At 34.6% G+C, this 16,742-nt stretch overlaps 5 protein-coding genes across 7 annotated transcripts; 3 read left to right on the top strand and 2 right to left on the bottom strand.

Moving 5' to 3' along the window:
• The first annotated feature begins 2,574 nt into the window (after positions 1-2,574).
• LOC120580566 (calmodulin-like protein 30) lies at positions 2,575-5,170 on the top strand. Its single transcript, XM_039834398.1, has 2 exons — positions 2,575-2,854; positions 4,992-5,170. The coding sequence occupies exons 1-2, from the start codon at positions 2,575-2,577 to the stop codon at positions 5,168-5,170; spliced, it is 459 nt and encodes a 152-aa protein (XP_039690332.1).
• Positions 5,171-5,884: 714 nt separating this feature from the next.
• Positions 5,885-6,469, top strand: LOC120580565 (F-box/kelch-repeat protein At3g23880). Its single transcript, XM_039834397.1, has one exon. The coding sequence runs from the start codon at positions 5,885-5,887 to the stop codon at positions 6,467-6,469; it is 585 nt and encodes a 194-aa protein (XP_039690331.1).
• A 1,525-nt stretch (positions 6,470-7,994) lies between these two features.
• Positions 7,995-8,898, top strand: LOC11405484 (calmodulin-like protein 30). Its single transcript, XM_003611708.4, has one exon. The coding sequence runs from the start codon at positions 8,116-8,118 to the stop codon at positions 8,683-8,685; it is 570 nt and encodes a 189-aa protein (XP_003611756.1). The 5' UTR covers positions 7,995-8,115; the 3' UTR covers positions 8,686-8,898.
• Positions 8,899-9,634: 736 nt separating this feature from the next.
• LOC11405483 (uncharacterized) lies at positions 9,635-10,790 on the bottom strand. Its single transcript, XM_003611707.4, has one exon. The coding sequence runs from the start codon at positions 10,554-10,556 to the stop codon at positions 9,867-9,869; it is 690 nt and encodes a 229-aa protein (XP_003611755.1). The 5' UTR covers positions 10,557-10,790; the 3' UTR covers positions 9,635-9,866.
• A 361-nt stretch (positions 10,791-11,151) lies between these two features.
• Positions 11,152-16,051, bottom strand: LOC11407042 (ATP-dependent RNA helicase eIF4A). 3 transcript variants are annotated; one of them, XM_003611705.3, is made up of 7 exons: positions 15,909-16,050; positions 15,774-15,822; positions 15,560-15,697; positions 14,855-15,085; positions 14,306-14,345; positions 14,122-14,219; positions 11,159-11,560 (listed from the first exon to the last, which is right to left on the bottom strand). In XM_003611705.3, the coding sequence occupies exons 1-7, from the start codon at positions 15,974-15,976 to the stop codon at positions 11,543-11,545; spliced, it is 642 nt and encodes a 213-aa protein (XP_003611753.1). In that variant the 5' UTR covers positions 15,977-16,050; the 3' UTR covers positions 11,159-11,542. The 3 variants fall into 3 exon arrangements, with proteins under 3 accessions (XP_039690511.1, XP_003611753.1, XP_024640292.1); XM_039834577.1 differs by lacking the exon at positions 15,774-15,822 and having other exon boundaries at positions 11,152-11,560; positions 14,855-15,080; positions 15,909-16,051; XM_024784524.2 differs by lacking the exon at positions 11,159-11,560 and having other exon boundaries at positions 14,128-14,219; positions 14,306-14,347; positions 14,856-15,085.
• Positions 16,052-16,742: the final 691 nt, after the last annotated feature.

The following is a 16,742-nucleotide window of genomic DNA, read 5'->3' as shown; positions in this document are numbered from 1 at the left end:
AAGCTTGATCTTTGGATGGTTCTCCTAATACGAGGAGTACTGTTGTTTTTTATTTTTTTGAAGGGACCAAGAGAATCATTTTTTCGACAAAAGGAGGAAGAGAACTATTGTTGTATAACAAAGTAAAAAGGAATGCATTGTCCGTGTGCTATGTTCCCAGAGACAATTTTCATAGGATTTTAATGCTCTATTTCTTAACTTTACAAAAGTTGCAATTTTTTTGCCACTTTTAAATAATAGTTATGCTAACAAGTGTTGTACCGACATTGCTTAAGGAAGTCACAAAAAAATATTGTCTTAAAATTATAAATCAAACACATGTAAAAATCATAACTACAAAAAAAAAAATTGTCTTGAAATTACTAGTCAAACATGTGTAAAAATCACAACTACAAAATTTTCTATGTAAAAGTTGTTATTTTTTAATGCTTAAACAATACGTTAAGGACACTTGTTAGCATTTTCTTTTGAAAAAATAACAATTATTTTTCCCTCTTGTGCAAGAAGTCAATTTTCACCCGTTCAATGCATATGTGACATCTTAGTTAAATAAGTACGGCACAACATGTGTAATTTTTTAATTAAAAAAAGCTTAAATATGTAACCAGACCTACAAATATGTGTCATTTGATTTTCTTGTCTTTGAATTTACTAATCTTTTTAAATAGCCACTGCAATTAATAATCACTTGAGTTTGGGTCATTGGGCTCGTAATCTCGGGGATGTGGACGTGATTCGCCACAATTAACCTGGTAAAAGGGGGGCTTGGATGTGGCTTTATATCCAACTCATAAAATTGATTTGATATTGTTTAGTGTAAATATAAGTTTTAACATGTTCAATGTTCATTGAAGGATTCATCAACACTTTGGTATCCTACATAATGACAAATTAACAATTGACATTAGAATAAGATTCAATTCAGCAAGTGGAGCATGGTGTGCTGAATACACGGTTTTTGCAAAAAGTTCAAAAGGAATCATCCATCATAATATGTATGCATTTCAAATTTGATAGGATAAAACCGCAAGTGCACGGTCTTATCGAAGTAGTAATAAAAGAGTATCGTTCTGACAGGGAGTTGTTTAATTTAATTAACTTTAATAGGTGATTAGAAGAGAATCAAGAATGTGATATTGGGGTTTTTGAAACGGTTGAAAGATAATATAATAAAAGAGCCTTTGGATCATTGGTTCATCTTCATGACAAGTCCCTCTCAAACCAAACTATTAAACTTATAATCTTATGTTAGACCTAACTTCTAAAGACAGTTTCTCTTTTGTTCCTCTAGCCACCAAGCCTATTTTGCTGACTTGATGACTATTAGATTTTGGTTCCTCTAATAACCAAGCCTATTTCGCTGACTTGATTACTATTAGTTCCCTTGAAGATCGAAACTATATGTCTCAAAGATTGCAAAGACTATTTCGCTGCCTTTGCAATCCTTGTCTAAATTCACTTGTTCAAATATCAAAGCTCCACTTTCGTTTTATGAATTGATATTTGAGATGATGGACGAACAATTATCAAACCCTCCACTTTCGTTTCCACAGTTTGATAATGGTTAATCCATGTTAAAGCGGTGAATTTAGATTAGAGATTAGGATTACATAAGATTAAGATTTAGAGCTTGGTTTGATTAGGATTATGTCATTTAGACTTATCCAACAATCCCAAGACAAAGAGAAGTCTACTCACTCATGTTCATCGTAGACATGGAGAAGAAGAGAGAAAGCATCAAAGTAAAGGAAAAGAAAAGAACTTTTATTAGAAAGACAATTGTCACTTATTGAATTCCAAGAAAAGATGAATATTTGTGATGGCTAGCTACTCTATTTATAGTTTACATTCGACTTAAAATCTAAGCAATCACTAGAATGTTCCACAAGTAAACTAAAACAGAGTAGCTTAAAATCTAAGCAAAAGCAGCAAAAGTAGTTCTGGAGGGTGGCACGGCCGTGCCAAGTTTCTGACTTGAGGGAGATATATTTTTGTCTCCGAATCTTCGTATTTTCGTACCGAATCAGCTTCAAAACCCTTTTCTTTTCCTCAAAGACTCAATCCATCAAATATTCGTTCCTGAAATATAACAATATGCAATTGTAGTAAAATAGCTCAAAAAAAATAATATTAAAATAAAATAAACTTAAATCTAATTAAAACAAAACTAAATAACATATTAAAATAGATAATAAATGACTCGTCAAAATTCAACCTCCACCATGAGTCATACTCATAAGTAAACCAAATCCCTTCCATCAAAAAGTTATTCTAACTTAACCAAATCTGTGCCTATCTATCAATGAACTAATAACTTTAAACACAAGCTAAGTAGCTACTCATGCCGCCACAATACTAAGAATCTAGTATAAAGCACACGTATATACTTTATTTAGATTCCACTACTTTTCCTCTACAAATCGTATCTAGAGCCTTCCAAGAGCAGGAGACTTCTGAAATCTATATAAACAAGTCATAATATAGTTGCCCTCATAATACATAATCATAATAAAGTCAAATTTTATGAAAATTCCTTAGAAAATACCATGTCAAAATTGAGTTTTCTAAAGTTTCATGGTATCTTTCCTAAATTCCTTACAAACATTGAATGCCGAACTGAGTTTCCAACAAAAGAAAGATGAAATGAAACGGGTTTTCGAGAAATTCGACACAAACAAAGATGGCAATATTAGTTTGGAAGAGTATAAAGCAGCTGCAAAAGCTTTGGATAAGGGGGTAGGGGATACTGATGCAGTGAAAGCATTTAAGGCCATGGACTATGACAAAGATGGATTCATAGACTTTAGAGAGTTTATGGAAATGTTCAATGGAGAAGGCAATAAAATCTCATCATGTACGTATAAAACTAAACGAGCATGTCACACTACATTTTCAAAATATATTTAAATAGAATATAAAACTATTTAATAAACAACTAACTTTAATCATTTCATCAAAACTTTGCAGCGGAATATTTTCAACTTCAAATAACAACAACATCCAACATAATTAATCTCCAATAAATAATTCTTGGCATAAAAGTCTCATCAAAGAAATTCAAACAACAATAGGGCTACATCATCATGTTCCAAAATTTGATACATAGGAATGAAAAAAGGCAATAAAATCTCATCATGTACGTATCAGAGCCCTAGACACTTGAGTCACCACCTACTACTCAGGATCACCTGCAAGTTACTCATAGGAAGGGCAACATTTTCAAGCAGAAAGGGTGAGATTCACAACAATAAATATAGATAATAAATCCTTCAATTGAATCTAAGACCCTATCATAATAACAATTCATCAATATATATAAATATCATCATTATCAACATCAACAACAAATGGTAATTAAAACCAACACACCGACTCATGCAACACTCAACAACTCCATTAAGACTCCTCTACAATGCTCATGCATGTGGTACCATATTCAGGGTCGGAGCCCTCACCGCTAATTGAATGGTTAAAGCATTCATTTAAGGACATAAGTCCTCACCGCTAATCACCGCTTTGAACAACAGAGTGTTCCACCGCTTTGAACGACAAGGCGTTCCAGGGCCAGAGCTCTCCCGCTTTTGTGCTTATGCAACTGACTCCACTTGTGTATATCTACATACAACTTGACAATGCATATATGTACATATGACTTACAACTCCGCTAATTAAACACCATGTATGATTTAATTAATGTAACATACATCACCGACATCAACAGGTCATTATAATCAATTCAGTTATTCCAGAAAAATGTACCATTAATCATAATCATGCTTGAACATCAATATCATTCAACATTATACAATTAAATACAAACAGCTCTGAAAACTGGGCAACTCGCCTCGCGAGTACATCTACTCGCTATGGCGAGCACAAGAAAAAGGCTGCTCACCGTGGCGAACTCAAGGCGAACTCAAAATAGGTGCTCTCGGAAGTTTTGACATTTTTCTCACTAAATCTTCATTTTTAAGTTCCCTATTCATCTTTTTAATCTGAAAATTGTCCCAGACCTCTCTAAAATCATTTAGGCACTTAAAACTATCCATATTACGGCTTATAACAACACTTCAAAAATCATGATCTCTTAGGTACATACTCGCCATGGCGAGTGGTTCTGCTCGCGAGGCGAGCCATGAAGTTGCTCACTCGCGAGGCGGGAAAGTCTACTCGCTTAGGCGAGCGATGAATATCAGCACGACCAGAATACAGATTTTTCCCAAAAATCCAATTTTCTCACTTTCACTCCCCAAATTGGTTTACAGATGTGAAATAACTTGATGTATGCACTCAGAACCTATTTCTAACATCAGAACAACAATTCCTACACTCACCTAGAATTCAACATAAACCCCAAAATTCTCAATTCTCACATAAACCTGTTAAAATCAAAATCAGAATTTATCAACTACACTATTGAAGCAAACCTCACCTTTACCTTCGTTTTGCAGAAAGAAATGCACAGCAATTGATTTTCTTGGCTCTACTTGCTCTTCTCTCCTTTTTCTCCCAAAAGCTTGGTTGTACGTAAAAACGTTTCTCTGATTTCTCTTTTCTTAACTCCCAAAATAATAACTCCCCTTTATTTCATTAATCTCCCCTTAATTCTATTAAATCCTAATTAACTCCTCAACCTCCTAAATAATATTAATTTCTCACTTATTCTAATTATTAATAAAATAAAATAAACTATATAATAAAATAATGCACACCACATAAATCACAAATATTATTTAAAATCACATAAAAACTCTAAATAAATCAAAAATAAATAAAATAACGACTAGGGCGTTACAACTCTCCCCAACTTAGAGAATTTCGTCCTCGAAATCTTACCTCAAACAAACAACTCCGGATACGACTCCCGCATCTTACTCTCCAGCTCCCAAGTCAAACTCTCACCGGTTACTCCACCCCAAACAACCTTCACTAGAGGTATATCCTTGCCTCTCAACTTCTTCACCTCACGGTCTTCAATCTTCAACGGTAAGGTTTCAACTGTAAGGTTGTCTTTAACCTGAAAATTAGTGCTGATGAATTGTCTCAAATATTTAAGAGGTTAGGAGAGAGTTGTAGCCTTAGTTTGAAAGGTGTCGATGGTGATGGAGATGGTCTTATTGATTTGAATGAGTTTACAAGGATGATGATGAGTGGCAAGAAATGTGTCTAAGTGATTTGTTTTGATGGGTCATTATTAATACTCGTTACAATCTCACTCTCTCTCTTTCCTTCTTCGTCGGTTAAACTTTTGCATGTCTACTTCTCTTCATTATCTTTCTTCACAAGTGATCACCAGGTAACAATGGCGATGACTAAAACGACACCGGTTGGTCTCATCAACTGACGGTGGGAGAAACAGCCTCAAAGAGACAGCAATTGGTCACCACCTCCGCAAGAAGCCTAACTGTTCTTCAAATGCTACCCACTCTTCCATTTGAGCTCATAGCAGAAATTCTATGGAGGCTTCCCGTCAAATTCCTGATGACACTCAAATGTGTCTGCAAATCATGGAATTCACTAATTTCCTCCGAAAGCAAGTTCGGCAGAAAACACCTTCGCAGCTCAAGAATGAACCCCAAACTCATTCTAAGACTCATGCCCGATTTCTCTCACATGGTTTTTCCTCTCCGTTCATTCTTCACCGATGGGAATGGGACCATCATCAAGTAACCTCTCAACAGTGAAGACAGTTCTGTTATCATCTGCACAGAATATAATGCTCTTGCGATGGTATCCTTTGCTTAACTAAAACTAAGTATTTGACTGAAAATTTTATTCAAGTTGTCTTGTGGAACCCTTCCACTAGAAAATACAACCTATTACCCGCTTTGATTAAACCACCACACTTAAAGGATAGTATCAAAGGATATGTTTGTCACAGTATATGGCTTTGGCTATGATCATTTCTCTGATAACTACAAAGTTGTTGCCGTTTTTCTATATTACCATCGACCTAATGATAGTAGTGGTTGTTGCTGTTCGCAAAACTCAAGTTATGGTTCATACTTTGGGTACCGATTCTTGGAGATTGATACAAGACTTTCCTTCTCTAATTACTGGTACCACTTATCTTAAATCAGGAAAATTTGTAAGTGGCACAATTAATTGGTTAGTATGTCGTGGTGATTGGTCCATTGTTTCTCTTGATTTGAGGACAGTGTCCTATCAACAAATTCTGCCTCCTGATTATGGAGAAGAAAAGTTTACTTTCAAGTTGGGGGTTTCAAGGGATTGCTTGTGCATCCTTGGTGATCATGTAAGTCAAAGGGTTTCCGATGTTTGGCTTATGAAGGAATTTGAAAATAGAGAGTCATGGACTAAATTGGTCAGTTTTCATAGCGATCACTACTACTCTATTAATAAAGTACTTTATATTTTTGTGGATGACCAACTGCTGCTAGAGGTTATGAAGTTGGGGTTGGTTGTTTATGATCCCATAAATAATACTTTGAAGATTCAAGATTTATGAAGCACGGACACTCCTTGGATAAGGCGTATCCCCGTGTCAGACACGTGTCGTGTCCGACACTGACACGACACCGACACATATAATTACACTGTATTTTGTGATTTTCTAAAAAATTTAGTTGTGTCGGCGTGTCGGTGTCCGTGTCGCGTCCGGTGTCCGTGTCTGTATCCGTGCTTCATAGTTCAAGATAATGAAAAAAAATTCAATGATTTTGATCATGCCGGAAGTTTACATTGAGAGTTTGATATCTCCTTTTTCTTAATAGGAAGGAGAATGAGGGCAAGAGTGAAAAGAAAAGGAAGAAGGAGAGAAGAAAACAACATCCTGTCATGAGAGAATGGATTTGGAAGTGTAAAATTAGAAAGATGGAAATAAGGCATTTATTAAAAAGATTTGATTTAATTTTCTCTATTTTTAATCGATAGGCTTATGTGTCTAACTAAATGATTTTAATTGGTTGACCATGTAAAATAACTTTACACTGTCAGAGTATTCAAATTAAACTCATAAAAAATTACCCGAAGTTTGATAACTGATAGTTATGTAGGTTTATTTCTCTGTGAAATTTGTAACTTTTTTCCTTTTGTCATAACAGAATATGTCGATTGTATATCCATATACAACTTCTCTTTAAATATTAGTCAGTCTTATATTTATATAACAACGGAACGTGCGCCCTTGGTAATCAAAGAAGATTATGTTGAACTTATGAATACATGACATGTAGTGCATGTTTAGTTAGTTCGTATTTTATCTTCTTGAATTGTTGTCTAACTAAAGAAGGTTTTTTTTTTTTTTTGTGCATGCATGTGTAGTTGAAAGGTCTAGGATTTTTTCGTTTCATGGCTCACCTTCTAATCTTGTTTTTAGCATATGCCATATATGTATGATCCCAGTCACATGTATGCAATACTGATATGCCTTGCCAGTGTTTTGTGCACTTTATATATGCAAGTCCAATTGAGCCTGTTATGTCCCTTTTACTTTTGACAGATAACGGGCTTTTGTTTCTTTGAATAGCTCGATATTACATTATATTGTATGGAGCAGGTTCAAACTATAATTTAGTTCATTTAGTGTTTGACCATGATTGTGAGGGATTAAGGGATGGTGAGGTCTACGGTGTTCAAACCTTTGGCAATACTGCAGATGATCCGTGTGCATATAAAACTTATTTCCTATGTTTCTCTATGTTTGAAATACTAATAGAAATGAACTTCGATGATTAGTAATAACAAATTAACAAGTGACATGAGAATACGATTCAACTCAGGTGCTGAATACACGGTTAAGTTCAAAAATATGCATTTCAAATTCACCTTTCCCGAATACCTTCCACCATAAAGTTATTCTAACTTCACCAATTCTGTGGCTATCAATGAACTGGTAACTTTTAATACGAGTAGCTACTCACACCACAACAATAAAGCACACGTATGTACTTTTATTTAGTTTAAAAGCTCTTGGAATAAGAACAAATCTTTATTCAGATTCCACTACTTTTCCTCTACAAATCATATCTAGAGCCTTCCAAGAGTAGGAGACTTATGAAATCTATATAAACAAGTCATAATATAGTTGTCCTCATAATACAAATTCATACTAAAGCCAAATTGTATCAAAAGTCCTTAGAAAATTAAAATACCATGTCAAAATTGAGTTTTCTAAAGCTTCATGGTAGCTTTTCAGCCAAGCCAATATCTCCGCGAAAAAATATAGCCGAACAGAACAGCTTCAAGTTGAGAGAGACATCGAATGCTGAAATGAGTTTCCAACCAAAGAAAGATGAAATGAAATGGGTGTTTGAGAAATTCGACAAAAACAAAGATGGCAAGATTAGTCTGGAAGAGTATAAAGCAGCTGCAAAAGCTTTGGATAAGGGGATTATTTGTGACAATGATGCAGTGAAAGCATTTAAAGCAATGGACTCTGACAAAGATGGCTTCATAGACTTTAAAGAGTTTATGGAAATGTTCAATGGAGAAGGTAGTAAGATAAAAGAAGAAGATATTAAGAGTGCTTTTCAAGTATTTGATATAAATGGTGATGGGAAAATTAGTGCTGAGGAATTGTCTCAAATATTTAAGAGGTTAGGAGAGAGTTGTAGCCTTAGTGCTTGTAAGAAAATGGTGAAAGGGGTTGATAGTGATGGAGATGGTCTTATTGATTTGAATGAGTTTACAAGGATGATGATGAATGGCAAGAAATGTGCCTAAGTTATCATATTTTGTTTGTTTCTTTTGTTTTTCTTTTATTAGTTATGAATTTTTTTTATTTTTTTTGGTTACATGCTTGGTGATTGTCATTCTTTCAATTTTATTCTGTCTTTGGTTATGACATGAGGTGATCCCACAGATGCACATTTGCCTTTGGCCTTACTGAAAGTCAAACACAGAAAATTAGAAAATAACACAAGTTTTGGACCTTAAGATAGCTACTACAAGTTTGTGTTTGATAATAAAATTGCTACATAATTAAGCTCCTCACTGGTAAATTTATTTGCAATATCTTGAGGACAATTAGTTTGGTTGTTTTATTAACTACCGACTTTTATGTAAGCATGCAAGTTTTTTTTTTTTGGTAAGGTGCAAGCTTTTACTATATGCATGCATTAAATTAAATTTTGGTCGTTAAATAATACTATTAATGCAAACACGTATCCTCTGCACATACTGTAGTGATTATTCTCAATTTAGGTATGATCGTAATACTAATGAATAACAACGCACTTCAAGAAATTTAACACCGTTGCAAACCTAGAACTAAGTTTGAACTCAATACCTCTGGTTAAACACTGTAAAAGATCACTTACCATCTTATCTAAATGCCTCTGGATGGTCGTTTGAATAATTTGAGCATCTATAACTTAAAATGCATATTTGATAAAAATATAAAAAAAAATGCAAACAAAAATACTTGAAAATTAATACAAGCAATTGTAGCAATTTAATTAGAAATGTGACTAACATTGTTCTACCTAATGTTAAGTATGCCATTGTTTGATGTATTATTTCCATGTCGTTGTACAATGATCATCTAAGTATGTTGGCAACTCAACATGACCTTTCACATTGAGGGCTAAGTCATACAACAATGACTCGTAGTGTTCCTTTACTTCTGTTGACGTAGGGCTAAGTCATATCTTAATTCTGTGTTCATCTCTTGTGACAAAATAAATCAACTAAGTTGTTGTAAATTGCAAATTCATAAAAAAAACAAGTACAGTCCTGAAAATCACATTGACACTAGTTAGTAATAAACAAATTACCCCTATCTATGATTACAATAACATACACAAGCTTTTGTTCTTCTATAAGCTACAAATAAGCTGTGTATTCTAAACAGTGGCAAAGGGCAATAACACAAACAAACATTGATTAATGGTATAATCTAAAATCTAAGAAGACCCAAATGCCTTTCCAATGGAATCAACAATCCTCCATTGAGATTCAAGTATCATACGAATCCTCTTATTCTCCATCTCCAATCTAAATCTCTCTGTTTCCTTCATCATCTCCATCTTCATATTTTCCAACCCTATAATCCTCTCTGCAAAACTTCTTAACTCCGCTGTCAAACCCTTCGCCATCACATCTTCCTCTTCCTCATCAGTTTCATCACGTTGTTTCTGGTTAAGAATATTATGAATACTCCTTGACCTAGCAGCAGCGCCGTCACTATCGTCGGAGATAGGGTGGTTGTGAGAAAGAGGTCTGACGGAGATAGGTAAAGGACCACGTTCAAGATCATCCATGAGACGAAAATACTGCCAGGATCGAGAAGAGGCGACAGAGGAAGTAGCGGTGAGGCGGCGTTTTTCAGATCGGTGACGTTGACGGAGCTTTTCCATCTTATGACGACATTGAAGAGCGGTTTTGGAAGGGTGGTTGTAATCGTAGCCGCAACGAGCGGCTACGACTACAGCCACTTCTTCCCATTGACTGCCGCGGAGTGGACCCCTTTTGAGAGAGTACCATTTATCTTGATAAGCTCGAATGAGGTTAATGGTTTCTTGGTGGGTCCATGGGATGGGTTGAGGTTTCTTTGTGGGAAGGGAAAGAGTGAGTTCTGGTGAATCGGTGGCCATTGAATTTGTGGAATATGGTTTAGGGAAGAGTGAGTGGGTTTTAATGTGAGTTATGGGACATTTGATCGCGGTGGTTGGTTTGTTTGGTTTGTTGGGTGGGTGGGTAGACAGTGACTAGATAGATAGATAGCAGCAGGCAACGTAGTGAGTGGGTTTTAGGTTCTGCTTCTTGTACTACTTTACTTTGCATCCTAACCTAAACTTCTTTTCTAGTTTCTACTACTTACCTAAAGAGAGCATTGCTATAGCTCGCGAGGCATTCTATCCCGACACTTTAAAATATTGTTAATGAAGAGAAAGTCTTTATCGATGAGCTACATATAATCTCAATGGCTAACAAATCTAAATCAATATTTCGCTATTCTATCCAAATCAATCAATGAAAGTAGAGAGGATAAGATTTAGTTAGAGATGAAGTTAGGAGAGGCAATGAGAGAAAAATGAAAAATGTAATACTATTACCAGAATGGAAAAATGGTTCACTCGTGTAAACAATATTACCAGAATATTTGAACCAACTCATCTACCGTTTGAAGGGTAAAATAAATAATTATAGATTTCTTGTTTTGACAAAAAATAACTAAAGATATGAAAGTTGATGGTGAAATTTAATTATTTCGTGATTTTTCATACATCTGCGTGTACTATATCATAGATTCATAGCATTGAGTTAAACAATGTATAAGGATTACATTTCCAAAGCCAAATGTAAAAAATTAATCGCCATTCCTACCAATTTTCCTGTACTCCAAGTTTAAGCAACCAATCATTACATAGATGTCCTTATTTGTAAAGAAAAACTCATAAATGTCCATACATGTAACATATTAAAGAAAAAAAACCTTCTCATTATCTTGTGTAGAAATGACTCTAGTTGTTACTGATACAACATTCAAAGTAATGGGGATTTTCAAGTCTTCAACCATTCATGAGAGCAGGCAATCAAATTCTTTGCTTTTTTTTCCGGCAAGGAGAAATGTAAGACATCATAAAATGTCAAGAATCTGCAATATGTTTAACATATATAATTGTAAGACCAGTTAAAAAACCGTTAAAAAGGTTTATTGTAAGGGTACGAAGCCTAGTGCTAACAGTAAAAAAGCACATTGGAGTAAATATATGTGTAATGATTTCCAGTGAAACAGAAGAAGAAAATTTGATCAAGTACGGGGATAAAAATAGCCTTATGCAATTGGTCCATTTGAAGGGAAGGGAAATACTAATACTAGTGATAACAGAGGCAATAGTGAAAGCTAAGGAAGAGAAAGCAATTAGGAGGGATAGACGAAATCAGAGGGAGAGCAGAATTCATTAACATAACTTCCATGCCCATCACATCCTTCATTTCCCACTAACAGTCACTTATATCATAACAATCACTTAAGAATCTCTTAGCCATATTCCCTGAATTGTTGGATCAACTGACACATCGATGACTAGGCTTCTTCACTATTGGTATCATAACATTATTGATACTAACCGAAAAGTAGGACACAAATAACAATTACCAAAGCCTTTTTTCGTTAGTACTTGGTTAAAAGAATCAAATAATGCCATAATACATTGTCATGGACCATATCTGCAGATTGACCATTTAATTCTAGATCTTCCTTTGATGGGTTGCCCTATAGTTTTCTTTAGTCGAACTTCTTCCTCTAACTATTTTGATTATCCTTAAATCACTCTCCTTACCGATGCTTCGACGTGTGTACTTCACGTATACCCAAATCATCTATGATAAGACTCTAGTCTCTACCCATGACTTCATTCATAATCTTCTTTTTGTCCTACATACATTCTCACCTTTACAACACTAATCTTTCGTATTGACTATAGGCCCAGACTCCAGAATGAATGAAATAGAGTATAGGAAAGTGAGTAGTATATGAATAACAGAAGCTTAACCTTCTAGAAATGTATTATTTGCAGGAAAGGGAAATACAATGGATGGAGAGAATTTCCTTGCAATAATGGAAAATAAAGACTACCAGAATGATAATCCCACTATGGGAATATCCCCGACTGAGTTGAGAATTGCTCTCACTCCTCAGTCATAATTTCTACTCCAAAACTAATCTGCCTTCCCTCATGACTAAATTCCGTTATATGCCCATTCTCTTCCATGATTCTCTCAATCCCCACCACTCCTAGGCTACCACCTGTTAACTTAGTTACATTCCCTCTTAAACAGTTAAACCATCATTCTTCTCTACATTTCCTTTTCTACCCTCCTTTTATAAACATATTTAAGAGGAGGCCTATCAGAATATTGCCCAGTCTTTAGTCCATATGACATTCCAGGTTTTATAACTATGCAATAATAAAGTCCTTTTCAAAATAAAACAAACTATGCAATAAAATCTTGCTTTATGTTAGAGTGATATTTTCTATGGCAAATTACACCCAAAAAAAAATCTTCATTTTGTCCATCCTACTTGAACTGTATGTTACCATGGCTAATATCTCATTTAACCTCACTGACATTTTTTAAGATGGATCTAAGACTATGCTGTCAATCACATATAGCAGCACGTAGCGCAGATCCCCAAAAATGCTATAGCGGTATAGCGGGATGACTGCTATTGTGTAGAATTAAAACCATGTACAAAGTAAACATAAATTCCAACAACATACATAAATACTCAAAAAAAGAAAAATACACAAAATTAAAGGCACGATCAAACTAATAATTATAATCAAATCAACTTTGTAATTTCCCATCAAAATAAGCTTTGAATATAATCAAAATGACATCCCATCAAAATCAAGTTCAAAATGTAATCAAAATAACATTCCATCAAAATCAAGTTCTAAAAGTACTCAAATGACATCCCATCAAAAGAAAGACAAAAGCAATTACAATTGAACAATCAAAGGGTGCGTAGCAATATACGCTCAACAAATTAAAAATGAAATTAAAAAATTAGGGTTTTTGAGAGTTTTCCCCCATAATTGTAATAGCCAACATCAAACCGCTATGGTAGCGGGATTTGCACCGCGATGGCGCCGCTTTTCAACCGCCAATAGCAGCCGATATATATCCGCTACTCTTAATGGCGCTTCACGGGCTTATGGCGTAGCAGTGGAGGGACGCACCACCACGCTATACCACTATTGACAACATAGATCTAAGATACATATAATGAGCCAATTATAGTATTAATGTTTTTCAATTTTCCTCTTATAAAGAAAATGTTTTTCATTTTTCACCTCTAAGCGACAAATAGTACAACTTGCTAGATTTGTATTTCCTATACTTTGTTTTACAACTACTTAAAATAAAGTCTCAGACTTGCATCCATATGTATAAATTTTCATCGTTTTTTCTTTACGCTTCAACTAAAATTGTATTGTCTGCTTATGAAATGGATAACTTTAGTTGCAATAATGGACAATCAACAGAGACTTGTGTGATAATATATAAGATCAACATTCTTGGTCTAAAAACATACACACTCATACTGCCGTACATCAGAATAAAATTTAACCAATTTAAAGAGGGATGAAGGCCTTGTGATCCGGACATAGTCAAGCAAATATGATAAGAGTTAACAAGCAAACTTACTTGCATTGGCATCTCTTGCATGACAATACTAGTGCTTTCTTCGATACTTTTTAGAGTTACCACTTCACCACCAACAACCATATTGATAACAATTCCATCTGCACATTAGTCAGGAATCTAATCAATGATGCAAAAATCCAAACTATCACTTAACAAACCATAGAACAAGGCAGCAAAAAAGGACCAGCTGTTAAACAAGCTGCCAAGCGCCTTCCATATGTTTCCTGTACGAAAACAAAAATTAAAATTATGAGAAGAAGGGGGAAGTGAATCATTTGGGTAGGAGGGTGATACAAAAGAGAGGGAAACACAAACACCACGTTCGCAACACATAAATCACTAGACCCACATTCATCAGTTTTGAACGCAAAATGCAGCTAAGTACAAAAATGGATGATTCTTGAGAAACATTAATCTAACTGAAGAAACAAATTTCAATAATTCTCTTCTGACTAGCAAGTGGTGGCTCCAGAAAAAAGAATAAAAGAAACAACAGCACATCATCCGGCAGGAAGTTTTTGCTGTCTTATATAGGAGATTAATCGACAAAGGATATTTGGTGCAAGCAACAGGATAGTAGCCAAGTGGCACCGCAATGAGTAGAGCAATATGGTGAAGTAAAAATAATCATGTAAAGCCCCAATATAGTACGAAAGGACTCTTGGAAACATATCAGCGCAGAAAGTCGCAAGGTAAATGTGAATTAGAGAAAAGAAAATGAAAAGTAGAATACCTTTTTTGCCGGTAACTCGTAGTTAATGAGAAGATGAGCATTCATGGGAGACTCCCCAGAAGTAAGAAGAGGAAGACAAGCATCTGTGACGATAATCATATGAGATGTATCATCTTTCCTGAGATCATCCTCATTCCCTTCCCCAGTATGATTAACCTGATTCCACCTCGTCACCACTTGAGAAAACTTGTCTAAAACAAAAGCACGTTCATCTTCAGCAAGGTCACTGTACTGACAGTACATGGAAAAGAAAACAACGTTGAGTGAAGAACAGAAAAGTCAGCAAGGAAGAACACAGAAACATAACTCAAAACACAGATAAAGAAACCTAATCACCAGTGACATTTATCTATCTATCTATCCATTCTAAGGAAAGTCTTCCACTAATTACATGTAAAGCAATTTAACACCTTTATTTTCTGTTAAATTTCCCCAAATCAGTGGCGCAATTTTCCACTAATGACTAGTTATTATGATTATGATACTTAAAATTAAAAACACAGATATGTATGTGAACAAGTTAAGACCTGATTTGATATAAGCTAAAACTAATTTTGAGAAGCGATCCCCAATAAGCTCTCCCAAACAGTCTCAAGTGTGTATTTTTATTTGGTCACAAAAGTGCTTATATTAGTAGATAAACTCAAATAAGTCAATCGAAATAAAATTCAACACGGTAAATGAGAAAGGGATGATGAATAGTACCAAAGCAGAAGAGGAAATGAAAGGAAGAGGAGAAAGAGATGAACAGAGAGAATCAAGGTCATCACGAGTACTGCAACAAACAACAATTGGCAAACACGGACGCCGACCCACCAAATCGAGCAGATCAACCAACGTTTGCTGCAACCAAACAAGCAATTATCATCAATCAAATTCAAAATCTCTAATCACAAATCAAATATTATGATGATTATACCATTTTGAATTGAAGCCTGTCTACTGCGAGGTAGAAATGACGCGGGTGACTGAAGATGGAAATAAAGAGAGAGAAAAGAGTTAAATAAGATTGAAAATAGATAATAGAAGGAGATGAAGAATGAATGAAAAGTACCCAATCTGATACTGATACTGAGACTGAGACGGTGGTGAAGATGAACTATCGATGCTATCCATAACCATCTTCGGGGGGAGGGAATGATGAAACAGACTGTGGAAGAGAAAGATATAATTTAATTTTTATGTAATAAAGTGATTCTTAATTTAATATTTTCACACTTATTAAAATAATTAAAACATCATAGTTTTTTGTATCATCTTTGAAATAAGTTTCATAGAAAGATGTAAAAACAACTTTTATTGGTTATTAGTTATAGAGAAAATGAAAGAGAAAGTATAATAAATGCAATTTGCAATTAATTTCTCTTTGGAAAAGATAATTTTTTGAAATAACATAATTAATTATGATAAAAGTTAGTCTTTTTTGCTTATAATTTGGGACAATAAAAATAAGTTTTTTTGTTTATAATTTGGGACGGAGGGAGTAATTCTCAACTAGGGGTGGAATAGGTTAGGTCAAGTTAGGCTTTGTAAAGCCTGAGCCTGGTCTGATACATTTTTTGAATCCCTAAGTCTGATCTGCGGTCTGTCATAGACTTACTTTTTAGGCCTGAGTCAGGCCTTCTGAAAGTCTGATACGGCTTGCTAGCCTATTTAACGGCCTATTTCATATGAACATCTTTAAATAAGCAATGTGATCTAAGTTTAAATAGACTAGCGAACTAATATATCAATTAGATTAAACTCTATTTTGATAATCAACTTGAGTTTTTAGGGAATTGACTATATATTGTATCATATTTCAATTCTAGTTTATAGTAATACATTTAAATATACAAAAAATTAATGCATATTAATAAGCTTAAATTACTGAAAAAGTTAACGAATG

Source organism: Medicago truncatula, chromosome 5 (genome assembly GCF_003473485.1).
Source record: "Medicago truncatula cultivar Jemalong A17 chromosome 5, MtrunA17r5.0-ANR, whole genome shotgun sequence".
NCBI lineage: Eukaryota > Viridiplantae > Streptophyta > Magnoliopsida > Fabales > Fabaceae > Medicago > Medicago truncatula.
The sequence above is the reverse complement of the archived record's forward strand: the minus strand, read 5'-3'. Positions and strand labels throughout refer to the sequence as shown.